This window comes from Humulus lupulus, chromosome 9 (assembly GCF_963169125.1).
Source record: "Humulus lupulus chromosome 9, drHumLupu1.1, whole genome shotgun sequence".
In the NCBI taxonomy this organism is placed as follows: domain Eukaryota; kingdom Viridiplantae; phylum Streptophyta; class Magnoliopsida; order Rosales; family Cannabaceae; genus Humulus; species Humulus lupulus.
This window is the reverse complement of record NC_084801.1, coordinates 14,072,856-14,100,776: the sequence shown is the minus strand read 5'-3', so window position 1 is coordinate 14,100,776 and position 27,921 is coordinate 14,072,856. Positions and strand designations below refer to the sequence as shown.

The 27,921-nt window shown below is 37.6% G+C and overlaps 1 protein-coding gene across 3 annotated transcripts; it reads left to right on the top strand.

Moving 5' to 3' along the window:
• Positions 1 to 600: 600 nt before the first annotated feature.
• On the top strand, positions 601 to 4,182 carry LOC133800925 (putative pentatricopeptide repeat-containing protein At2g02150). Of its 3 annotated transcripts, none has more exons than XM_062239038.1 (2): positions 601 to 3,282; positions 3,420 to 4,182. In XM_062239038.1, exon 1 carries the CDS (start codon positions 746 to 748, stop codon positions 3,098 to 3,100), a length of 2,355 nt encoding a protein of 784 aa, XP_062095022.1. In that variant the 5' UTR covers positions 601 to 745; the 3' UTR covers positions 3,101 to 3,282; positions 3,420 to 4,182. The 3 variants fall into 3 exon arrangements, with proteins under 3 accessions (XP_062095022.1, XP_062095021.1, XP_062095023.1); XM_062239037.1 differs by having other exon boundaries at positions 601 to 3,558; positions 3,650 to 4,182; XM_062239039.1 differs by having other exon boundaries at positions 601 to 3,558; positions 3,640 to 4,182.
• Positions 4,183 to 27,921: the final 23,739 nt, after the last annotated feature.

The following is a 27,921-nucleotide window of genomic DNA, read 5'->3' as shown; positions in this document are numbered from 1 at the left end:
AAATCGCATAAATAGCCTAAAAATCATGCCCACATCTGTTTGAAATGTAGTATTTTTAGTGTCTTAAGTGAAAGAAACATCACTATATTTGAGAAATAATTACTTACCTATACATTTCTAATACAAAATTCCTCAAAATGTATGTTGTTTTGGGTATTGTGTTTATCTCTACAAAGTGACCGAAGTTATGGAAGTTTTTCTGGTATAGGTAGTGTCGTCGCTGCCATGGGTGGTGATGTTGGTGGTGCCATGAGATGAGAGGATGAACCAAAAGAGAAATAGGGGAAAGAGAGAAGTAAGGGAGAGGGGCAATGATATTTTTGGTAGAGTACAAAAACGTGATATCATTTTGAAATGATTAAAATGTCTAGTATTTTTTTTTAATTAAGACCCATATAAACTCAAATTTACATTTGTGTATGTATATAATTCTTTTTATTCACAAGTTTCAAACATATATTTATTTTTTGGTCGCAAAGTTTCAAACGTATATTTTTTTTTGGTCGCAAAGTTTCAAACATATTATTCCTAGAAAAAAACCAAATATATTATTATAAAATAAAAATAAAAACCTTAAACCGCTGAAGTTTTGGGCATAAACCCTAGTAAGTCATCCTGCAACATCGTCACTCTCTTCTTCTTCTTCTTCTTCTTACCGCGTCAAACTCACAGAAAACGTTATGAATGCACAGAAATGGTTCTATTCTCAATCTCAATCTTCTCAGTCATGGAAGCACTTTGAAAAATGAAGCCAACTGAAGCTGCTCTTGCTTTCTTTTTCTTCATATTCCTCTTCTTTATGAGGATGCTTTTCTTTCTGCGCAATAATCTCATCACCGTGGCTCCCAGAGCTTCAATTCGAGTAAGCCCTTTCTCTCCAGTCCTTCATTATTATCCTCCTAATTCCAATTTTCTTCCAGCATTATCATCGAACCGTTGTATTGTAGCTTGTCCTTTGGTTTTTTTCACCAGTTTTCTACTTGTCATTCGTTTACCCTTTTCAACTAAATCGAACCCTAGTTCTTTCCTTGAAGATTTAGATAAGGAGAACTTGCGTAATATCATTGAACAAGACCGCTGGAACGATCCTAAGATCGTTACCTTGTTTGATTCGGCTGTGGCGCCCATTTGGGTTCCTAAGTTTTTGGTTGAATTGAAAGAATACCCAATTTTGGCCTTGAAATTGTTCAAATGGGTTGGAAGCCGAACTGGGTTTTGCCACACTACTGAGTCTTATTGCATTTTGGTTCACATTCTCTTTTGTGCGAGAATGTATCTTGATGCCAATAAGAGTTTAAGAGAGCTGGTCTCCTTGAGCCGGGTTTTGCCTGGTTGTGATGTTTTTGATGTGTTGTGGTCTACAAGGAATGTTTGTGTTCCGGGATTTGGAGTTTTTGATGCCTTGTTTAGTGTTTTGGTTGAGTTGGGAATGCTTGAGGAAGCAAACCAGTGCTTTTTGAGGATGAGGAGATTTAAGGTTTTGCCAAAAACTCGGTCCTGTAATGCATTTTTGCATAGGCTTTCAAAGTCAGTAAAGGCCGACTTATCAAGGAAGTTCTTCAAGGACATGCTTGGGGCTGGGATTAACCCTTCAGTTTTCACATATAATATAATGATTAATTATATGTGCAAAGAAGGGGATATGGAGAGTGCTAGAAGTATTTTTGCAGAAATGAAACAGAGGGGCCTGATGCCCGATATTGTGACATATAATTCTCTTATAGATGGGGTTGGAAAGGCTGGGAAGTTAGAGGAAGCAGTTTGCTTATATGAAGAAATGAAATATGTAGGTTGTGAGCCTGATGTAATAACTTTCAATGCTTTGATTAATAGTTTTTGTAAATTGGAAAAACTCCCTCGAGCTTTGGAGTATCTCCATGAGATGAAGAATCATGGGTTGAGACCGAATGTTGTGACTTATAGCACACTAATTGATGCCTTTTGTAAAGAAGGCATGATGCAAGAAGCACTTAAATTTTTTGTGGACATGAGACGAGTTGGTCTGTGTCCTAATGAATATACCTATACTTCTTTGGTTGATGCAAATTGTAAAGCAGGTAATTTAACTGAAGCGTTGAAGCTGACAAATGAGATGTTAAATGCAGAAATGAAGTTGAATATTGTTAGTTATTCAGTTTTATTGAATGGCCTTTGTGAGGATGGAAAGATAGAGGAAGCAGAAGAAGTCTTTATGGAAATGCTGAATGCTGGATTAGCTCCTAACTTGCCAATTTATTCTGCCCTTGTTCATGGGTATATTAAGGCTAAGAATATGGAGAAAGCTATGGATATATTGAAAGAAATGAAGGAGAAAAATATCAAACCTGATTTGTTATTATATGGAACAATTATTTGGGGTTTGTGCAGCCAAAGTAAGCTTGACGCATCTGAGCTTGTGGTCAATGAAATGAAGAGTTCTGGTCTAAGTGCAAATCATTACATATATACCACTCTTATGGATTCGTATTTTAAGGCAGGAAAAACTACGAAGGCACTCTCTCTTTTGCAAGAAATGCATGACTGCGGAATTGAAGTGAATGTTGTAACTTATTGTGCATTAATTGATGGTTTGTGCAAAAATGGTTTGGTGCAGGAGGCAACTAACTATTTTGCTAGGATGGTTGAAACTGGTTTGCGACCTAATGTTGCAGTCTATACAGCCTTAATGGACGGGTTTTGTAAAAATAATTGCATTGAGGCAGCTGAGAAGCTGTTCGATGAAATGCTAGAAAAGGGTATAATTCCTGATAGAGCTGCATTCACCACTCTAATTGATGGAAACTTGAAACATGGTAATCTTCAGGAAGCTTTGAATTTGCGTGACAGAATGATTGAAATGGGTATGGAGCTTGATCTTCATGCATATACGTCCTTGATCTGGGGGTTTTCTGAGTGTGGTCAAGTGCAACAAGCAAAAGTGTGGCTTGATGAAATGGCTGAAAAGGGTATCTTTCCTGATGAGATATTGTGTGTTTGTCTACTAAGAAAATACCATGACCTAGGGAATGTAGTTGAAGCTGCTGAATTGCAAAATGAGTTGGTGAAAAGGGGTTTAATTAAGGGGACGAGCAATTATACAGTTCCTGATGCTAAAACTTGAGAGCAGGTGTGCAATTCCCAACTTTTTCCGAGCAACATTGGACTTTTGTCCTCCCGAAATTGAGTGTGCAAAGACCCCATTATGAGAATATTTCAAATTCTGGCTTGTGCCAGAATAAGGCTACTCAAGATGGATGCTGCATATCAAAGGAAATGACAAACAAGTAAAGCTTATATTGGCAGGTGCAGTTTTGGTCTCCAGATATCTTACTACACTAGAAGTCCCATTATATCCCCTTAAATATATGGGAGGTTCATCTTTCTTGTAGTTTGGCAACATCAGTGCCTATGTTCTAATTTTGTAATGTGTCGAACTGCAGGACACTTCTGCCCTTTTAAGTATATTTCAAAGCCTGATTCATGATGGGGTGCTTCGAACATAAACACCTGATTTTTGTTCAGATGGGCAATGACTGTGATGTGATACTACTTTCAAATTGAATCCCAGCAACCTTTTAGGTATTTACCAAGCCTTAAATTATAGTGCATTCAAATAATCTACATTAACTCTATGTACTCAACAAATGCACTGATACACAGAATTCTATAGGCAGCTGTCGGCTCAAGCAGGCTGTGATGGTTGCGGCTGCTGATCCTTTTACATGCTCTGTAATATGTATACATGTCTACACCATCTTGTGAGATTTCATACATTTCATCTGGTGATTTGGTATCATTGCACTTGACTACAGATAGGATACTACAGAGCTTGGGCAGCAATAGCTAAAAAATTGGTGAAAGCTTTGGAGCTTCATCTTGTTAAGTCTACCATGACACAGGAAGGACTAGCTTTTGTCTGAAATCGCGGATTACAGGTTCATTTTTTGCAAGTGATGCTTGAAAATTTTCTCAGTGGTTCAAGGAGACTTCAATAACTCACTCTGTCGGATGAATCCCCGGTTGTTGAAATTTTATATCTTAGTGGTGCTCTAGTTTGCTCTTTTACTAAACTAGGAAATAAAGTAGCCTTGTACAATGCCATTTCTTTTTGTATAAAGAGACTGAAAAGCCATACTATTGCAATTCCTCTTGTAATTGTGTATTTGGTTTCATATATATGAATGTCCTGTCTGGTTTTGCTTATTAGTTTTTTTTTTTTTTAGAGACCCTGTGTTTTTTCTCATTACAAAATTACATTCTAGACCCTATATTTTGTAAAATGGTTAAAATAGAACCTTAAACCCGAATTTGGTCAATGTTTTCTCAACTAAAATCATAAATAATTTACCAAACTAACAATTCAGAACAAAAATAAAATTGTTCTGTTTAAAAATTGTGTTGATATATTTAATTTTTTATTCATCAAAATTAAGTTTAAGGTTCTATTTTAACCATTTTACAAAACATAGGGTCCAAAAAGTAATTTGTCAAAACACAGGGTCCAAACAAGTAAATGAGATAAAACACAGACTTCAAAAACGTATAAGCTCTTTTTTTTTTTATATATAAAAAATGTATACTTGTATTTGATGTTTTAGCAATTGAAAAGTACTAATAAGTCTATTTACCCATTATTAGTTCCTCTAACATTCTCTAAAATATATATACTCGGTTATAACTTTTATTTTGAAAATTGTCTGTGTTAGGAAAACACTTTGATGAGCATTCCCTAAATATTAAAAGATATTTTTGTGTGTTTGGAAATTCATCTTCTAATTTGAATTGAATATAATTCAAGGTAATTAATAGATTTGACATAGGTTTGTTTAACGATGTAATTATATAGTAACTAAAGATAATTGAAGTACCTCAATTATATTATCCAATTTTGATAGATTAGGTATAATTAAACGGGATAATTACTAAATATTATTAATTTTAAATAGTAATTATTACATAAGTATTATACTATGTAATTACTCACTGTCTTGCCAATAAGAATTTATATATAATTATCACTTCACATCCAAATGCAATTTATATTTTAATGTGGAATGTAATTACTAGGTTGTATTAAGGGCGTGTTTGGAAACAACTGTGTAATTACTAGAGTAGGAATTACATATCTGAGTAATTATACTATATTTTAAAATACAAAGTGTGTTTGGATGTCAAGTGGTAATTACTTATAAATTCATATTCTCACGTTTGGCAAATCAGTTAGTAATTACGCACAAAAATAATATTATGTAATAAATATTATTTAAAATTGATAGTAATTAGTAATTACATTCAATTCTCATGGGGGGTATGAGAATTGGAAAGTGTAATTGGACCCTTCAATTACATTCAATTACATAATTACTGTGTAATTACATAGTAAGAAAAATATGTCAAATTTAGTAATTACTCCGAATTACACTTAATTTAAATTACAGGATAGTTTTCCAAACACACTCTAATTGTTACCCTCCACGTCCCTTAAAATTTGCAATAGAGTTTTAATATTATGTGTGAATCAAAACTTCTCTTAAAAAACACTTAATAGCAAGTATAATTGTTTATAAAACTTTTGAGTAACTATAACAATTTATGCAATTATGGTAATCACTTCTCCAATTGCATGGAGTCCTAACTATCCATCCCAAGGAAAAAGGAAAAAGAAGGGATGAATAGCAAATAATTGTGTAGCTCAAATAAGAAAAAGGAAAAGAAAAAAAAAATGAAATCGAGGAGTTACTGGGGAAATGGTAAAGAGTGACCAACAATTTACAAACAAAATGTTATATTATTTCATAATATGATATTTAGGTTAACTAATGTGACAATGAGTGTCACATATTGTAACATATAAAATAGAGTTACGATATTTGGATATATAAGAATATTCAAATATGTAACATATTTAGAGTTACAAATTTGTAACTCCCAAATATTACCCAATAATGTGTAGATTTGATGTTACACATTTTTATTTGAATTTCTCAAAGCCATAAGAGATATGACTGTTAGAGATATGATTTTAACTCCCATAATGTGTATGGAAGTTACAAAATCAAGTGAAAATGAATTTGGAACGTTTTGGAAAAGTTTGGAAAATTGGTAGCTGAAAAAACGTTGTGGTCGCGGCTAGTGTTTTTCCTAGGCCGCGGCCTGGGGAACAAAAGTCAGTGGTCGCGGCCAGGCTTATCTCACTGAGCAGCCAGAGTGTGACAGTCAGAATCCTGTGATCCGCAGGGGGAAAGACTGGTTAAAAGCTGTCCACATCACCTGGGGAAGGTCAAGTGTGATGATTCTAAGACTGTGTAGGTATGAGACTACACATTTGAAGATGACTTAAATGGATTGATGGGTACTACCTATACCAACAAGATGCATCTTTTTTTCGGTAGCCCATCACTTGAGAACTCCAAAGTTAAGCGTGCTTGACCTGGAGTAGTCTCATGATGGGTGACATCCTAGGAAGTTTTCACATGAAGCATGCGAGTAAGGACAAAGCACACTGGAAAAACTCGTGTTGGTTTGCAGGATCAGTCGTCATTCTAGGAAGCAGCCATAGTGACGTGGGGCGTTACAAATGATATCAGAGCCTTGACCCAGCAGGAAGTGTGGCTGACGGGGACGTCGGACCCCTAAGGGGGGGGAGGTGATTGTGACAGTCAGAATCCCGTGATCTCCAGGGGGAAAGACCGGGTAAAAGTTGTGCAATCCCACATCGCCTGGGGGAAGGTCAAGTGTGATGATTCTAAGACTGTGTAGGTATGGAACTACACAGTTGAAGACGACTTAAATGGATTGATGAGTACTACCTATACCAACAAGATGCATCTTCTTTTCGGTAGCTCATCACTTGAGAACTCCAAAGTTAAGCGTGCTTGACCTAGAGTAGTCTCATGATGGGTGACCTGTTGGGAAGTTTTCCCATGAAGCGTGCGAGTGAGGACAAAGCACACTAGAAAGACTCATGTTGGTTTGCAAGTTTTCCCATAGTGACGTGGGGCGTTACACAGAGAGGCTGACAACCTTTTCCAAATTTCATTTTTATCGAATTTTGAACGTTTTCAACAACCAAGTAACTTTCAAATCTCTATTTTAATTCCATAAAACATCCAATTAAACATTGGTAATAGCCATGCGGGTTGGTGGAATTTGAAATTCAAAGGGTGTTTCTAAACTCTATAAATAAGAGTCTATTGCTCACTTGCAAGACACACAAATTTCTATCCATTAGACCACTTAGCTAGAAATTCACCATAGCGGCTTGTTTATTACAAAAATCTATTTCTTTTGTGAGAGTTCTCTTAGTGCTTGAGATATGGGGAAATAAACTTTTGTACAAAGGTTGTAAACCTTGTTTATGTTGGTGATCTCCAATGCCCTTCACTTTGGTTGTGTGAGTGAGAGTTTTTTGTTCATTGTTCTTGTTCTTTTTCTTTTATACTATTGTTTTTCATCTTCTTCTCTTATTCTCTATTTACTCTTTTACTTGTATCTTTTGTTTTATAGTTGTAATCTCCTTTACATCTTTTCTTCTACTACTTCTAGTTTATTTGTTTCATTTTGTCATAGAGTTGTATTTTCCATTACTATCTTCTTATACTATTTTCTATATTTACATGTATCTTTTGTTACAGAGTTGTAATCTTATTTAATCAATCTATTTGTCTTTTTTTTTTATTTGCTTAGAGTTATAAGAGTTTTTACCATTTCCATTGAGACAATTTACATATTTCTAACACAAATATATATTTGTTCCCACAACTTCAAATAGTGATCCCCTCCGAAAAAAAAAAAAAAAAAGAACTTCAAATAGTGTAAGTTTATTATCATAAAAATAATGTTTTGAACTAAAAAGAAAATAATTAAATTATATAATTTTGGTAAATTTATGAAATTATGAGTCCTTGAATACAATTTTATTAGAATTCAAAAAAATATCAAAACCGATCCTGATTTTGTTAAAAATAATGCAAAATAAATTGGCACAATTTTAATATACAATTTTAATTGATATAGATTCAGTTTGAGATGGAAGTGGTTTAACATCATATTACATGACTTCATTATTCAATCACTATTATTATTATTGGGAATAATAATAAGAAAATATTTTATATTTATATACCTATAATTAAAAGTATTTACAAAAGTACATTCAACCATATTATTTATCAAATATCGGTGCTACGTTAGCTCCATATACTAAAATCCAAAATAATCACTACAAAAATTGGAAAAAAAGAAAAAAGAAAATCTCACTTCCCAATTTTTTTTCGTTTTTCTGGGTTATAAAAAAGCTACATTCTTATGATGCTAATAAGATACCAATTAGTTATCTTTTCATAGAATTTTTTTTTATGAAATAAAAAACTTCAATTTAAGATAACATTATCTCATATATATTTTGGTTACCTATTTTGATTAGTTACATTTAAAATCATGATTTCATTTTTAGGCTATATTATGTTGTCTTGTTGTTTAAGATACATTTACGTTATTATTATTATTATTTTATTTTGTGGCAACATTTACGTTACTTTTAAACATATTTAAGAAACTAATGAGTTACAATAAAGTGTTAGAATTTACCATATAACTTATGATTATATAATGTTTAAGATATTATTTGGTTTCCTTGTGAGTTTTTTTAGTAACTTGTCAAAATTGTTCAGTAAAAGTAGTCTTATTTAGAATACCATCTATTAACTTTTTTTGTAGGATCTTAGAATTTAAATCTAAATGTATGCTTCCTATTATTTTTTCAAACACATAATAAAAATATAGAATAACATAACATACATATGAACATAAAATTCGTAAATTAACATAAACACAAAAATGTAGAAACTTACGAATACTCAGCGGAACTGGAACAACTCATTCCTTCAATCTCTCTAACCCTTGATTCCTTTCTGTAGCAAAGTATTATCAAGAGATTGAACTAGATCAGCAGCACAGTCTTCCTCGCCAAGCCTTTGATCAACCTAGAACTAGTGTGGGCTGGTTCTCAACACATGAGATAGAGATCTAGAAGAGAAGAAGAGATAGTGGCTAAGAAAGGATTAGAGTGTCTAGATTTTCACTTACCCAATGAATCAACTGCTGACTTATGAAAACCCTACATATCATATTCCTTATATAGATAACCTAATGGGCTTTATTTAAATTTGAATTAATTAAAATAATAAACAAAAAGATAAAAGCATTGGGCTCCCACAAATGGACCTGGGCCCAATAACTTTATTTTGAATTTAAATCCCAATTAAGCTTAAATTCCAAACATTTTATTTATTTATTTAAATTAATTAATTAAATCCTTATTCAAATTAACTAATTATAATTTGAAACTTGATTTAATTTTATTTATTTATATTGACACCAATATATCAATATTAATAAATTTACCTAAAGATTCTCTTTTATTATCTAAATCTCATATATCTATAAATTTTCCAAATTTGACCTAGTCAACTTTAAAAAATTATAATTTATAATTAAATCAATTAATTGAGACATTCTAGATGATTTGCTCAAAGGTGATGCGGGGACCATAGATCTATGAAATCAAGCTCCAATAAGTTACCGTGAATTTATTTACAAATAATTTCACTACCTTATTAATTTCTCGTGACTCCACTATAGACTCGGAATTGAACTCTTGAATTCATTGAACATATTTTCCAAACCATAAATACGTTATCCATTGCTATTACCATTGTTGACCGCATTTTTGGCCAACGACGTGAGAACATCAAATACGATAAAGCCTTCAAGAGAAATTAAACGACACAAACAATTTTGAATAGAAAGTAAATAACACACGCAATTTTTATAGTGGTTCAGCCCCAATGTGTTGGTAATAGCCTAATCCACTTAAAGTTGTGATTATAGATCTGTACTCAAGATCAGATGAACTGAGCCAACTGAGTTTCTTCAGTACAAATTACAAGAATACAAGAATTCTTTCAGATACAAGCACTTTCTCTCTCTAGAAAATTCAGATCAAAACTCCAAATTTTCAAAAGTCCTTTTCTGATCCCATAAGCCATATATTTATAGGCTTAGGATCATACATTGATATCCCTTAGGATCGGGATATTTTATTATTCGTATTATATTTAAATTACAAAAATATTCAAAATGTAACAGAACATCAAATTTGTGGGAAGAATGAGAGATTCCTGCGTATGCCAAGACCGATTCTTGTTGAAGCCGTTTCTGGGAATCTTGACGTAGTCATGCTCTATCTAGTTGATCCATATCACCTTCAATCTGGTCGAACACACCTTCACTGGGCAGATTGCCTGTGTTGAAGTGCACGCCAGTATACCTTATGTGCACGCCAGTATACTCTATGACTGGGCAGTCATGCACTTAGCTGGTAGGACATGCACTTGGCTGGTAGGACATGCACTTGGCTGGTAGGACATGCACTTGACGGGTAGGACATGCACTTGGCTGATCAGACATGCATCTAGCTGGTCAGACATGTGCATGGCCGATCGACCAAGTTCATTACTGGGCAGCAAAGTCATTACTGGGCAGCAATGTCATTCCTGGGCAGCAATGTCATTCCTGGTCAAATGCAACAACTTGACTGGTCGGTCATGACACCTCTCAAGCAGTCAAAACTCTTCATCAGTCCACCGGGTCACTTTATCACAACTTTGAGGAGTCAATGTATTTATTGACTATTTAATGTGTCTTTTACGGACCATGTACTGCCACTTGTCACCTTTATTGCCATGTCATTGATCTCCAATTTTTGGGGATAACAACCATTACAGTTAGTCAATCCTCTATCGATGACTTACTAACGAGCTGGGTGCAAATTACCATTTTACCCCTCATCAGTATTTTATCTTTAACTCCCACTAAATTCTTTATAAATGATATTTTCGTGAAGTTAATCACAGAAATGATATCTCAATTATTTAACCATTTGAACAAAGAAATTAAGAAAATCATCTTTTCACGTCTCATACAGAAGTTATAGATTTCATATCTATGAATAATACTCCCACTAAATTACACTACTAAATCTCCAAGATGTAAGTATGGGCTAGACCGTAGGGTAAACTGGTAACGAACAAGTCAAAAGGTTTAAATAATATAAGCAGCAGAATATTATCACTAAGAATTAAGATCGACTTAACCTATGGTCAACATTATGACATTGACTAGATTCGATAACAACGATACTTATTTATCAATTAATAATCAATATCGGTCATAGTCCGATGTAACCAAATACATCCGATCATATATACTTGGTTAATGCATTGGACAAGACATCACACACCGAATGTGTAAGTAGATCGTAGATTTCCTAATCATTGAAAATCCAATGCACTGATCTAATCTTAGGACTCATACTTTTGAACATATAATTACAACTATAATCCACTGTGACCTAGTCACTATAATTGTAACTATCCATATGTTTGAGATTTTATGAATGTTTGTATTAATTGAATAAACATGTAATAAAACAAGCGAACAATGCGATTGAATAAACAAAATGATTTCTACTTCTTTTATTGATAATAATAACGTGTTACATACGAAATATGGTTTTATTAAGGGCATAAAACCCAACACTTTTAAATATGAAATAACAAAATACTTTATAGTAACTTACGAAGTTGGTTGGTATATTAAATTTTATTTAAGTTTAAAGTTTAGTTACTTTTTTTTATTAACAAACTATAAAATAAATTAAAATATAGCTTTTGATTACAGTCATCTTCTTCGGTGACAGCGAAAATATGTATACTTCTCACCTTGAAGAATATGCCACGATAGTATCACCTGTGAGCCCAACCAACCAGTGGTGCGGTTGCAAATGAATTTTGATGTCAAGAAAAAGTAAAGGTGGCTGATGGGATGATGCAGAGAGAGAAAAAGAGATCTTTTTTTTTAAAAAATAATTGGTAGAGGGAATTGTGGGTATATGTGTAAATAAAATTGGACCGGTATTTTTGTAAGGGTAACTCAAATCACAAAAGCTATTTTGGTGTTGGTTCAAACCAAAATAGGGAAATTTTACTTCCATATTTTGTTTTCATTCTAACCATAACACTAAAAGTTATAATTTTTTTTATTATTATTATATTATTTTATCTTATAAATAAAATAATATAAATATATATTTATTTATAAAATATTAATATAAAAAACAAAGAAAAAAAAGTAAAAAAATGCATTACGTCGTTGCTACAGTTCCACCAAAATACTGCAATGTTTGCTGTCCAATTGGAATTAAATTGGTGTGAATTTCACACCAAAATGCATATATATACAATTTGGTTCTTGATAAAATGCTATTTTGGTGGTGCGATGTAATTTTTTAACAAAAATGTATATAGACTAAGCTAGACAACGGAAATTTACGCTTGCAAATACAAAAATATTTTTATCACACTTATATTGCAATTTTGTATATTTTTCAATATTTAGTACAATTCTGTTTTTATTTTCAGAGATTTTGTTGCGATTTTCACACTTTTATAACAATTACATTATTTTTTAAATTTTAAGCTAAATCAATTTAAAATGGTTAGTTTTTTTTTTCAGTTTAAATTAAAAGGGAAATTAAAATAAGTCATTTGGTCTCTCTCTCAATAATACCACGTTATTGGATGTATCGTCTCAATAAAGACATCTTTGAGTTTATTATTAATGTTTTGTTACCATTTGGCTTATTTTTTTGGATTGAATGAGGTAATTATAGTGTGATTTTGGTATTCAGTTTTGAAAATTTAACTAATTATTTTATTTATTATTATTTTTATAGGTTTAACTAAATAGTTTATTTTTGTTTATTTTTGTCATTTCCACAAACAACCTTGTGTAAGTTTTCTGGTCTTTACTACTCATAATTTTTTTTTATGTATATGTTTCCTTTGTACATAAGAACATTTTTTGGTTTTTACTAGATTCTTGAAATCTGTTTTGCAATAGATAATTTTTTGATTGTGTAGACTTGCATAGATAAAAAATACGTTTTAGGCAAAAAGTTCTACTAAAAACTGATAAAAAGAAGACATTTTAGGTTATGGGGTATTAAGATATAGGTTTCATGTAGCTCAAGAAAAATGGTTTTGGATTAGGGTTTTAACGTACGCATCCCAATAGTATCTCCTTTTTTGGGTAACTGCCAATTTTTTCCTAGAAACTCGGGATACTCCAAACTGACACTAACCACCCCACTCTCGCGTGGGTACACTCTCGATGCCTCGAACTTTTCAATAGTTTTGTGTTGGCGTTTGAGTTAATCTCACCCTTTCGAGCCTATAGGCTCGATTAAAGCGATCTCATTATCTCGAGCTTTCAAACTCGAGTTATCGAGATCTTAATCTTTTATGCTTTTTTTTTATTATGGGCCCTCGCCTTTTTCTTTCTTGTTAGATGTCGTAGTCTTCAGAGAATCAGTGGAGGCCCGACCCTCTTCTCGACCTGAATCGCCGTTTACACGAAACTAATGGCTAATCCGCGAACACAAGGAACATCTCAAAAGAGAGGACATCTGAGCCCATTTTCGACGCCAGATCGACAAGGTCGAAGAGGGAAAAAGAAAGAAGCTTCGGGTTGCTGTGTATCCCGATCCGGGCCCCGAGATCTGGCCAATTCCACTAGATCCTAAGCTTAAAGTCGCTGTAGCCTACTCCCCAAGTGCACTCTCATTCAACATCATGGAGAATATTTCAAACCAGCCGACACTTCTAAGCCCATTTCCATTCCAGTCTTGGAGGATAGTTTCTTCGAGGCTGAGCATTACCAAAGTTCCATTACCTTGACCAGGCATATATCAAAGTTATTATCCTGTCATGGGTTAAAGCTATCCAGCAAGCTGATGTGTCGGCTCACCAGCTCCATTGAGAGAAGTTGCTTCGCTCTAGGCGAAGACGATCCTGAGAGGAAGGTTAAGCTCGCGGCCTGGAGTCGCGAGCACATGCGAGTTGGGGCCTTACTACCTCTGATGGACTACTTTTGGAGCCTCACAGATTATGCTGGCATTGCCTAATTCTAGCTCCAGACCAACTCATATAGGGTCTTTGCAGCTCTTAGATCCTTATACCACGAGATGAAGTGGGATGGGCCTTCGGCATGGGAGATTCCATACCTCTTCTGCCTCAAGAGAAACCCCTCCCAAGCTCATGGTGGAGACAGGTTTTACTACCTGTTGAGCTACCCAAAGGAGAGACGGTTGTTCGAGGATATCCCCAACCATCCTCCCAACCTCAAGACCATGTTCTTCTGGACAGACAGTCTCACTCCCTCCCATTTTATTCATTCCAGCAGATTCGTAAGCATCCTATCATGGTTCTTTTATTTCAATCAAAATGCTCATCCAATCTTTTCTTGTAGCCAATTATCATTTCCCACAGCCTACAGAGGCCATGAAGGACCACAGGGAAGCAATCCTAAAGCTCCCCTACGGTCGACGATCTCTCAACTACCTTCTTCACTAGGACAAGCTCCGACTTTGTGGCCTCTTTGGTGAAGGCGAGTCTACAGATGACTCGGGAATATGCAAGTATGCGAGGTGGGAAGAAGTCCCAGTGCCAATGGCCAAGCTTCCCACTAGAGGTAAACATGTGGGTTTGAGCTCATGTGACCCTGTACCTCATCTCGTCGAACCTTCGTGCTCGGGTAACGAAGCACAAGACGAGGCCTCAATGAGCTCGTCTGAAGGAGGTAAAGTTGTGCTCGACCTGTCTAAATGGTCTCCCACTTTGCTTAGACAGGAAACCAATACCACAGTTTTATTTAAAAATCCCCAGAACAATCTCATGGTCTAGTCAGGGTAGACCTTAAGGTACATAGGTTTGATAGTTGGTTGGAGAAATACCAAACGATGTACAGTCTAAACAAAGTTTGGGATGGGCTAGTCGTCCATTATGGGACCAACGACTATAGAGACCTTTCTAGGATGTCCCCTACTTTTAGGGAGGGGCTCCATTAGCCTTGTCAGAAGATAGAGTAATTTCTTGGTCCCCAAGCTTGAGCTAAAATGAGTCATCCGATTAGGTTCCTAATACTTAGTCATTTTCAATATTAGACTTGTGTGGTTTTTCCTTTCTCAACATAATTGATCTTCTTTTTTTTTTCTTTTTCAGGCGAGATGGATTCTGACTTGGACAACCTCCTCAACAATTCAGTTGCCTCAAGAGCAAAAAAATGACACCGGGCGTCTCAAAAGGGACGCTGCCCTTCCAAGCTCTCCAAGAAGCCTGACTGGCCCAACCGGGCTCGAAGCCGTCCGACCTGGGCCAGGTACCAACCCTACTGCCATCCCAGAAACTGTGGCCCTTTCTCCTTTGGGTCAACCAAAGTAAGCTCTTCTAGCTCAGCCTCATATCCGAGACCACCATCTTAAAGTCTCGACCTACGTTCCTGAGTTCGTGGTTGAAAGTGCTGCCAGTACCTTTAGTGTGTAGCTTGGTTCTGACACAGTGACTCGCATGGGTCATTGCCTTAGCAACCTTGGGGCTCCCCAGTAGGACTTCCTGACCACCTGCTAGGATGCCAACACTCTTTATGAAAAGAGTGGAGAGTTTCTATCTTCGGTAAGTTATTTTCTCAGAATCCTTATTTCCGTGCCAACTTTTTATTTCTTCATTTCTAACATCAATTTTTAACTGCAGGCCTTTTTATCCTTCGTTCAACATAATTTTATCTTAAACCGCGAGGTCACAACAAGCAAGGTGCATGCCCAAGATGCTAGAGATGCACATTTCAGGGACGAGGATGATCTTAAAAAGGCTCGGCTGGAGCTAGAAACGGCCCAAAGGGAGGTGGAAGCTAGAGATGCAGAGATTAAGAGGGTCCAGGAGCTGGATGCCAAGTTTGAGGCGACCTGGAAGGAGGTGGAGGCCAGAGATTCAGATATCAAAAGAGTCCAGGAGCTTAATGCCAAGTTGGAAAAGGACAAGAAGATGACTTTTGAGTTCATCGAGAGTGAGAAGGTTCATCTTCTTGAGGAGTTTAAGACCAAAAGAGATCGCGTCGTAGACACGGCGATGTATCGAATTTGGGCCAACAATCTTGACCTCGATACCAGCTTTCTATTCGACAAGGAGACCGAGTTTATCGCTAGGTGGCAGGCTCGACTGGAGGAGGAAGAGGCCAAGCTTGATGTCGAAGAGGCAGCGGAGGCCTCCAAGCAAGCTGAGACCGCTGTTGATGGAGTTGTTGATCCTTGAAGACCATCTTATGGGTTGCGACCCATTTTTGTTTCCCTTGTAATTATATATTTTTTTCATGCCCTTGGGGTAGAGACAATTAAAACTCAAGGTTTGAGTTTTTTTTTATATATGTATTTTAACGGTAGATTATATTTTATGCTTAAATCTCTTTCTCGAAATCTTTATGCATACTATTTATCCTTACCATTTTTCTCTTATAGCATACTTTATATTTCTAGCTCAAAATATTTTGAGAATACTACAAAATTGTAGCGTCCCAAATTTGCTAATTAGGCTTAGGGCCTTGATTAGTGTGCCTGGAGGGCAATAAGTGATTTATTATTATAATATGTGAATTTGTATGAATATGTGATTAGAGATGCATGTTTAGGTGAATTAAATATGCATGTGGACCCTGTTTTTTTATTAGGGGCATGTTTTTAATTTTATCCCGTCGAGGGCATAAATGTGATACATTTGTGATATATCTGTGTTGCACGATCTGAGACAATCCTAGGGAGCCGTTAGCTAGAAAGTCACAGCAGGGTCGAAAACCCGACTCGGGGCAAGTCGAGGGGTATTTCAGGTATTAGATGTTTTATGGGGTTATCGGGTTATGGAAATAAATATTTGGAAATATATTTGAAGATAGAATGTTTAGGAGGGAATATTGGGGAAATTTACCATTTTGCCCCTCGGGGACGTTTGTGGTACCCCGAGCCTTGAGGTAACCTTAGAAACTAAGTTAAATAAAACAAAACCAAAGAAATATTCATAAACTTGGAGAAACTGACCCATAACATTCTTTTTCTCTCTCATTTTTCTGTCTAAGCCAAATCGAGGGAAAAACTGGGAATTAAGCAAGGATTTGAGCTCTTGACTTGGGGACTAACTCAACATCACTTTGAGGATTCAAATAAAGGCTAAGGGTTTCGGCGAGGCTCAGACTAGGGGACTGTGCTCGGGACATCGGTGCTTGGAAAGCTCGGGACACAGGTAAGAAAACCGCTGTACCCGTAGAGCAGGGCGAGGCCCTATAGTTTGTATTGCGGGGCACGACCCTATTTGATTGTGTTGTAGGTCATAGCCCCATTGATTGTGCTTATGCATGTTTAAGTATTTGTTTAGTTAGGCTATGTGTGCATATATGTGATTGAACGGCAAGAGCCGGGAATGGTGAGGGCCAAGAACGGCAAAGGCCAGGAACGGCGAAGGCCGGGATCGGCGAAGGGGCCGGGAGCAGTGTTTAGCACGCGGAGTGCGAGTTGCCAAGGCGAGACCCTAAAGGATACCTGAGATATCCTCACGGTGTGAACCGTGAACCCAGGGCTTGGTAAAGCGCCTGGGACGGCATGGCCGTATGTGTTTAGCCTGATGGTGGCTTAATTGTATATTGAATGTTAATTATGCATATGTTATCTGCTTGTGTGAGTTTTCTTGCTAGGCTTTGACTCACGGGTGCTCTATGGTGCAGGTAAGGGCAAGGGGAAAGTCGACCAACCATGAGTACGGGGAGCATGAAGCGGCGCGTACATGTTTGTCCTGCCTGGCTGCCACGGCCAGGGGTGTTTTGGGAGATGATTGTACTAAACCTATATTTTGTCATTTAGCCGAATCTGGTTATATTTTTGAGTTATAAATATTTCTAAACAGTATTTTGGTATCCCAAATGTTAAACGCTTTATGATTTTCCAACGAATGGAACTATTTTCAAAATATGACTCTGTTTATGGTTTAATTACACTTTTGTCTTAAAACCTCAGTTAGCGAGTTAATGACACATTTTAAACTCACTTAGTGATGGCTCTAAGGAAGTAGGGCGTTACAAAAATATTTTTCTTGTATATTTCTTTATCTATACAAATACCTGTCGTGCTTGAGTTCGAACTTCCATGTATTCATACATAGTTCATTCGATTGCACATTTTTTGACTTCGTTATCCTCAAAATTGAATAGTACTATTACCATGTATTTCCATTATGAAACTCTTATTGGCATGTAACTTCGTTAGTCTAGTTATTCCTTGCTTAATTATAGTAACTTTCCTCATCCTCGAGTGTGGCCTCGAGGTTGAAACTTGTTTGAAAAAAAATTTCCAGCTCTCTGTCGACTTATAAATTTTTGTTGGTTTATCTAGAATTCCAACTTTTAACCATGTCGATCATAACTTGCTTGTTCATTCCAGACTTGTTTAGTTTGTGTTTGGTTAATAATCCATACACTTGTTTAATTCGTGCCTGGTTAATAATCCATACACTTTGACTAATTTTGTTTCATTTTTGTTGATGTTATACTTTCAAGCTTATGGTATTATTGTATACCACTTATGTCCGCTTAATATCCTATGATTGCAATCTTAGGTTATTGAATTTTGAGAGCTTGCTACAACAATAAAAATACACAAAATTTGAATAAAAACCAGTGCTTTATTGATAAAAAGCAAAAATTAAATACAAGCTTGGTTACAAATGAATAAACATCATTTCTACATTACTGATAATAAGGTCGTAGATGTTCACCATTCCAAGCTTGTGGTACCAATTCTCCATTCAATCTCGCTAGTTTTAAACACCAGGTCAAATGATGGATTCGATTTGGTATGGTCCATCCCAATTAGGCCCGAGCACGCCTTCTGAGGGGTCTCGTGTGGCCAAAAACACGCGTCTGAGCACTAAATCTCCCAATCCAAATTTTCTGTCTTGAACCCTCTTGTTGAAGTATCTTGTAGCCCTTTGCTGGTATGCAACGTTCTTAAGTTGGGCTTCATCTCATTTTTCTTTAATTAGGTCTAGAGTTTCTTCGAGCTGGGATTGGTTTGAGGTTTGGTCGTATGCCTTGCGTCTGATTGTTGGGATTTTGACCTCAATAGGAAGCATAGCTTCACAACCGTAAGTCAGAGAGAAGGGGGTATGCCCTGTGGAAGTCCGAGCTATTGTTCTGTAGGCCCATAGGACTTGTGGTAATTCTTCTGGCCATTTTCCTTTAGCCTCTTCGAGCCTTTTCTTAATCGAGCTCTTCAGAGTTTTGTTCACTGCTTCGACCTGGCCATTTACTTGTGGATGGGCTACTAAGGAAAAACTTTTGATTATCCCATTCTATTCGCAGAAATATGTAAACAATTCACTATCGAATTGGCAACCGTTGTATGATACTATTTTCCTTGGTACCTCGTAATTGCAAATTATATTTTTCACTACGAAATCCAAAAATTTCTTCGAGGTGATAGTAGCTAGAGGTTCGACCTCGGTCCACTTTGTAAAGTAATCAACCGCAACTACGACATATTTTACACCCTCTTTTCCTGTTGGCAAGGATCCTATGAGGTCGATTCCCCATATTGCGAATGGCCACGGAGAGCTCATCATGGTTAGCTCGGTTGGTGGATCTCGTGGAATTGAAGCGAACCGCTGACACTTGTCACACTGCTTGACGTATTCGAACGAGTTCGCTTTAACTGTAGGCCAGAAGTATCCTTGCCCAATCACCTTTTTTGATAGACTATGCCCCCCAGTGTGGTCTCCGCAAAATCCTTCATGGATTTCTTCTAAAATTCTTCAGGCCTTGGGTGGAGTTACACACCTTAGAAACGACATAGAATACCCTCTTCTGTACAACTTCCCTTCCAAGATGGTGTACCTTGGTATCTTGTACATAAGTCTCCTAGCCTCATTCCAGTCTGCTGGGAGGCTCCCGGTTTCAAGGTAGTCAATTATGGGGGTCATCCAAGTAGGTTGCAAGTCAATCATGTTGGGATCGGTAGGAACTCGGCTGGCACCACATTGAGTGCATCAACTTCCTTGGTTGTGGAAAGCTTAGCTAAAGCATTTGCATTTGAGTTTTGCTCCTACGAAACTTGTTCAATGGCATAGAACTCGAATTGCCCGAATGCTACCTTGACTTTCTCCAAGTAAGCTGCCATTTTAATGCCACGAGCCTGATATTCTCCTAAGACCTAGTTAACGACCAATTGGGAGTCACTATATAAGTGAATGGCTTTCGATTTGAGATCGGAAGCTATCCGAAGTCCCGCTAATAGTGCTTCATATTCAGCCTTCGTTATTTGATGCCTCGAAGGAAAACCGTAAGGCTGAATGAAAATGATTTCGAGTCGGAGTGATCAAAATAATTCCTGCCCCCGGCCCATTCTCATTTGAAGACCCATCAACGTAAAGTCTCCATAGCTCACAGGCTGGGGTTATGACTTCCTCGTTGGTCATTTCTGCACATTCAACTATGAAATCTGCTAAGGCTTTTCCTTTGATCGTTGTTGTCTGGTGGTAAGTGATCTCAAATTTCCCGAGTTCGACCATCCATTTTAACAGTCTTCCGGACGCCTTAGGTTTTGACAACACCTGCCTTAATGGTTTCTTAGTCAATACATGTACAGGATGTGCTTGGAAGTAAGGCTGGAGCTTTCGAGATGCATGTATCAAGCACAAGGCCAAATTTTCCATTAATGGATATCTCGACTCTGCCCCCAGTAACCTTTTACTAACATAGTAAATAGGTTTTTGTACTTTCTTATCCTCCCAAACAAGTATTGCGCTGATTGTATGCTTGGTTGTGGCGAGATATAAGTACAATACTTCCCTTGTGATTGGTTTGGATAAGATTGGTAGTTTAGTGAGGTGATTTTTAAGAGCTTGAAAAGCGAGTTCACACTCGTCCAACCATTCAAATTTCTTGCCCCCTCTCAAAAGATTAAAGAATGGAAGGCATCTGTCTGTAGATTTCGATATGAACCTACCTAAGGCTGCCATTCGTCCAGTTAAACTCTGGACATCTTTATGTTTTTGAGGTGAGGGCATATCGATTAACGCCTTGATCTTATCCAGGTTTGCCTCTATGCCTCGAGAATTTGCTATAAATCCGAGAAACTTTCTCGAAGATACTCCGAATGAGCATTTCTGCAGGTTAAGTCTCATATTGTATTTCTAGAGTATAGCAAAGCATTATGCGATATCATCAACATGGTTACAATTATGTTTGGACTTGACTAGCATGTCGTCCACATAAACCTCCATGTTATTCCCTATTTTCTCTGCAAATATCCTATTCACCAATCTCTGGTATGTGGCCCCTGTGTTCTTGAGCCCGAAAGGCATCACATTGTAGCAGTACAAACCCTTATTGATCATAAAGCTCGTATGTTCTTGGTCTGGTGCATGCATGGCTATTTGGTTATATACAAAATACGCATCCATGAATAACATGATGTCGTGACTTGCAGTAACATCTACGAGCTGATCAATTCGAGGTAGGGGAAATCAATCCTTTGGACATGCCTTGTTGAGGTCCGAATATTCAATGCAAGTTCACCACTTGCCTTTGGGCTTTGGAACTAACACTGGATTGGCTATCAAATCAGGACAGAAAGCATCTCGGATAAACAGATTTGCCTTCAGCCTTTCGACCTCTTCTTTTAGGGCTTTCTTCCTTTCATTGTCTAGGAGCCTTCTATTTTGTTGCTTTGGAGGGAATCATTTGTCTATGTTGAGTGCATGACTTATAATGTTTGGGCTGATCCCAATCATGTCTGAATGCGACCATGCGAACACATCTTAATTTTCCCTCAGGAAGCAGTTTAATTGCTATCTCGCACCATTTGAGAGGTCCTTCCCTATCTTTACCACCCTGGTGGTATCATTTTCATCGAGTTCTACGTCCTCAAGCTCCTCGATTGGTCTGAGATCGACCCTATCCTCTTCTATTCTGGGGTCAATCTTTTCTTTGACTTCAAAGACTGTCCTGCTTATATCTCAGATGACAATAAGTACTTATGCACTTGTTTGGCCCTTCCCCCTCATGGAGATGCTATAGCATTCTCGGGTGTCCAGCTGGTCTCCCTTTAGCGACTTAATGCCACTAGGTGTAGGGAACTTGATGGCCAAGTGCCTCGCAGATGAAACTGCCCCCAGCCCAATCAGAGTTGGTCTCCCAAGCAGTACATTGTTGGTTGAGGGGGTGTCCACCGCTATGAACTCCATTATCTTAGTTACTGAGAGTGGATAGTCTCGCAAGGTCACCAGGAGCTCGATAGATCCTGTGCTAGTTATTCTTTGTCCTAAAAATTCGTACAACGTTGTCGCACAGGCTTTCAAGTCTTGAACTAAGAGTCCCATCTTTTCCAAGGTGGTGTTATAAAGGATGTTAACCGAGCTCCCGTTATCTATCAGGACTCGGTGCAACCTTTTATTGGCAAGCTGGAATGTGATGACCAAAGGGTCATTGTGGGGAAACTGGACGTGCAAGGCATCTTCTTCAGTGAAAGTAATGGGTTGAGTTTCAACCCTCTGTTATTTTGGAGCTCGGGGTTCAGGTTCATAGGGAGATCTATCCTCCTTCTTGAGCTCATTGACATATATTTTCTGGGCATTTCTACCCGACCTAGCGATATGCGGTCCTCCAGGAATGGTTCATCTTCCCCATCGATCGGGGGACGTCGGTCATCCTTCCTTGCGCGTAGGGCCATATTCTGTTGGGCAGGCTGTGTAGGAGCTGCCCTCTGTCCAACTGAAGCTTGGGCCATATTCTTGTTTCTAACATACTACCCAAAGTATCCTCTCGAGATCAGACCTTCGATCTCGTCCTTCAGCTATCCGCGTTCATCAGTGGTATGATCGATGTCCCTATGGAATATGCAGAATTTATTGGTATCCCTTTTAGACTTCTGATTTTGCATCGGATCAGGTTGCCTAAACAGGATCTGGTTCTCGTTTGCGATAAAAATGTTCTCCCGAGTATTTGTAAGCTCGGTATAAACTGTGTAAATGGAGAAGTATTTATCTCTTTTTTTCTTTTTACCCCTGTTCGCCTCTAAGTTATTCCTTTCATTTTTCTTCCTCTTTGAAGGGTTTTCTCTTGAGGTCCGTAACGTCGAGGGCGTAGCCGAGGTCGAGGCTGAGTTGACATTCGTCATTGTAGTTATAATGGGCTAAGGAGTCAGTTTTAATGCTGACCTCGCCTCTTCTACATTGCTGAATCTCTGAGCCCGGTTATTGAACTCTGTTATTGTCCTCATAGGTTTCCTTTGCATGTCATCCCAAAGGGGACTCCCTGGAAATACTCCACCTTGTACTACCATGATATGACCACTATCATCAACATTTCGAGCTCGTTCCACTTCTAATCTCGCCAGGTATCTTTTTAATGACTCTCCTGGCTGCTGTCTAAAATTAGTCAATGTCGAGGCCTCAGGCCTGACACCCACCATGGCCTTGAATTGCTTCTTGAACTCTTTAGTCAGTTGTTCCCAAGACAATATCGAGTGCCTTCGGAACTTGTCAAACTAGTTTTTTTGCTGGTCCCGTGAGTGTGGTTGGAAAGAGCATGCACCTAAGCTCGTATCCAACGTTGTTGGCTTGCATTATTGTGTTAAACCTACTCAGGTGGCTATATGCGTCTAAATTTCCATCAAATGATTCCACATGGGGTATCTTGAATCCATAAGGAAATGAAGTGTTTGATATGTGTGGAGCAAAAGGCTCGAGCTCCTCATTGGAGTCGTCAACCTTGTCCTTATTTCTTTTTTCTTAAAGGAGTCTGAATGATCTTTCAAGTTGGTTGATCCTTTCTTGGACCAAGTTCACTGGAGGTTGAGCTTGCATGTGTGGTAGCTAGTTATTGTTTACAAAAATGCCAGCTCCTTGCCCCATTATAGGATTATACTGATTCCCGTGTACTGGCTGCGAAGGGTCTTTTCAGTTATATAAATACGTTCATAAATCTGGGTTTTACGGGTTAGTCTGCCCCCAGTTTTGATTCAAATGATCTCAAAAATTAGGGTAATCATTATAATAATTCCCAGTATTCTTGGGCTCGGTGTTGTACACACTCACCGACCGGCTGAGGTCCAGACTCCCACTAGGAAGCTGGCATTTCTCTCTGGTTGTTGTTGTGTGGCTCGATTATTTCGAGGTGGGTTTTCTGCTTGCCCCCTCACCCCAGTCATTTGTGACTGTAATGCCCCAAAATCCCTAATGCGGTTTAATGGCTGGATTAGTAGGTCGGAGGGCCATAATTGTTTAATTATGTCATTAATGATAATATGCATGTTTATGTGAATTATATTATAATATGATGTTAAATGCATGCATGTGGGTCCACATTTCATTACAGGGGTGTTTTGGTAATTTGGCCCGTTGTGGGCGTAATTGTATATTTGTATGCATGTCGGTGACCTATTGTTGAGACCACATTATAATGTGGATTTGTTCGAGCTATTCAGCATGAGACGATCTTTGAATATAAATTAGTGGTTTAGTCATAACAGGTTTAAGTTTGGGGATCAGGGTGAGTCTCGGGGTGTTTTAATGATTAGAGGGTTGCCGGGAATTAAAGGGTAACAGGATATGAATTATTGGCGTTTGAGAATATCGAGAATAGCGGGAATTGGAGAGCAGTAATTATGATTAACGAAATAGGTGGAAATGGTCAATTTTGCCCTTGGGAGCCTTTAGAAATCTTTATTTGACCTAGGGGTATTTTGGTCTTTTCACCCCTAGGATAGATTTAAGCCATTCAAGGGTGTAGAAGGAAGGGAAAAATAGAGCATTTTTTTAGCACTTCTCCCGTACCTGTTTTCTCTATTTTCTTCTTGGATTTTTGTGCTTAAGTTGAGGAATCAAGCTTGGGAAATAAGTCTTGAGAGCTTGGGAGTGTGTTCCACCATTGAAGAGCATCATAATCTGAGCTTGAGGTAAGTTTCTAGCCATTTGATTCTTGGTTTTCTATGTTTTTGCTTTGGTTTTCAATTGAGATTTCTAGGTTGGATGATTGGTTTTGTTGGGAGTTTTTAGCTAAGGTTCTTGTAGTTGTGATGCTTAGGGCTTGTGGGGATGGTTTTTAGGTTCATTTGGCACCAAAAATGAGGATTGGAAGCATTGGAATCGAGTTGGAATTAAGGGAGTCGAAGGAAGATGATTCGGGGGCTGATCAGGCTGGGTGTAGCGCTACAACGCCCACAAGGGGGCGCTACAGCGCTACCCAAGGTTGTGATGGGTGGTTTTTGGTTCTAAGAATAGTGTTGGGGTGCTAGTGAGTAGCGCTGCAGCGCTACTCTATTCCTTCAGAATCTCGTTTTGAGTTTTTTTAAGGGTTTTTGGCTCGGGGTTTCAATCCTTAAGGCCCGGGATCGAATCTACTCACCGTGTGGGTACGTTTCGAGGTCCCAAGAGTGGGGTTTAGGTAAGACCCTTTCATTTTTGATTCTCATTAATGGAGGTTATAATTGGTTATGATTAGGTAACCGCTAAAGAATCAAAAGGTCGATCGTTCTCAGGGGTTGTTATTGTTTTATTTCTCGCTCGAACCAGAGGTAAGAAATCTGCACCCTGTGTATATGACATGCGTGGTTGTTGTTGAGGCATGTTGGTTACTAAATGTGGACATTGATTGCATATTAAATGCTTAGCAGATCTTGCTTACTTGTGTATGGCACTGACTAGTCAGGGACGACACTAGTCGCGTATTACTAACCTGAGAGTCAGAAACGACATAAGTGTCACGAACGCAGGGCCGATAAAAGATTAGATCTAATCGATATCAGCATTGAATGACTCTAGGAGCATTAATGATGGACCGACCCTAAGGTTGATGAAAATTATAAGCGCTTGACTAGTCTAGGACTAGTTACTCAGAGCCAGGGCCTAAGGCCTAGGTGACTGCTTGTCACGTGGCTAGGGAGCGGAATGTAATAACCCGGAATTTTTTTTTTCTCTGATTTGATTTAAGAGTATGAATAATAATTAAAATAATATTTGGTGAATATTATTTTAATTAAAGAAATGTGAGTTGATCGCTTTAGACCATAGTGTGGGGACTTATATGTGAAATAAATCTAAGATGGACATCTTGTTCAAAGAGTTTAAGTATATGATTTTATGTGTTTGGAATCCACATAAAATCTTAGAATCATTTTAGAATATGATTTTGTGATTTATTCACTAAGAGTCTATGAATAATTTAAAAGGAATTTTATGGGATTAAAAGTATGATTTTATGTTGAAAGGACTCACGTAAAATCATAGACATAAGTTTATACCAAAGTTGCAGTATTTAGTGCTTAGACCATAGTTGATTTTAATTATTTTAAGCCATTGTTTAATGCATTATTTTGGATAAAATGCATGTAACACTTCAGCACATATATTATTGTGCTTCTCAAGTGTGTGTCTCGGCCAACCCGTTGAGTGGAGGGAAACCATTATTTTAAAAATGGTCTTGGCAGTTTGGAGGTTACAAGGGAGGGAACCGGTGCCATTTTCCCCTCATTTGCTTCAGTCAATGTTAGAATTATTAGATAAAACAAATTCTGTTTGAGATATTAAGAAGAAGAACACTTATAGTGTTGTGGTTGGTGTACGTTCACTTCGGGTCCAAGAAGGAGGAATCGAAGGTGAGTTTTCTTTGGTTTTTCTTTGGGTTACAGTCCTTAGACACATCCTTAGAGCCTATGTTTTGATTGTAGAAGAAAGCAAGAGGAAGAAGGGTGTGTTATTGGGAGTCTGGTGCAAGAATAGTCAGAAGAAAAACGTAAGTCCGAACATACCTTTGCGTTAATTTTTCTCTTAGATTCTGAGTACCAAATTCATGTCAAATGGTTTTGTTGTGTTCATAGTGTTGTGTACTAAGTAGAGGAAAAGAAAGAACACACCAAGAACCGGCCACAGTAAGAGGTATATATTCATAGATTTCCTTCGTAGTTTTACGTTTCCGATTCTTCATTTTTGTTTCTTAAGATGGTGATGAATTTGTGGACTGTTATGTATGAGTTTAATCAGTGTTTTGGGATTAGAAACACTCATCAAGATATTGGGGATAGTTTAATATGAGTGATCTTGAGGTTTGGGATGTTTTGATGATGGTTAGAGATTGTAGTGGGGCTGGCCGTGCGTGGGAAATACCACCTTGGGTGGTCACGCGTGGAGGCCGGAGGTGGTGATGGTGGTGCTAGTGGTGGCCGAAGTGATGAGCATGGTGGTCTATGGAGTGAGGTCGTGGCTTCCATGGTGAGAAACCTTGGTTAGGATGGCCATGGCTGAATGTGTATAAGGATGAAGATGATGGGGGTAGTCACGTGCATGTAAGAGCATGTGTCCAAGTAGTTACTAATGGTTCCTGATTAGTAACCAAAATGACCAAAAATGGTAGTTGGTCCCAAAACTTTAGAATTTTATCGCAAGGCTCGGGATTAGGTACCCCAAAGTCCACAAACTGATATTTGAGGATCGAGGTTTAGAAAATTTATCTAAGTAATATCTAAGATTAATAATTTATGAACTAGGCTCGAGAATTATTATTTAAGCTTCATGACAAGTTCTAGTTTCGGGAATTAGTTTCAAAGTTTAGATTTGATGACTTAGAACTTATGAAATATTTTCAAGGACTTAGAAAATATTTGAGGAAGTACAATATTGCCAATTTTAAGTCTCGAGATCAAGAAGTGGGCTCGGGGCTCGTTGGACTCGAGCATCAGAAAATGGAATTTTAAGAAATAATGGGAGTTTTGACTTGAAATTTTGGACATAGTTTATGATAAAATTATTATCGGAAATAATAATTTTTCTAAGTTGAGTTCAGGATATTGAGAGGGGTATTATGGCCATTTTACCCCAAGGGCTCGGGTTTGAGCCAGGGTTGGGAATTACAGTTTTTTATTTTAAATTCCCTTATTTATATTTAAAATCTTAGTAAAGCATAAACTAAGACATATTGTCCCAATATGATTATAGGGTCTAAACGCGATCGGAA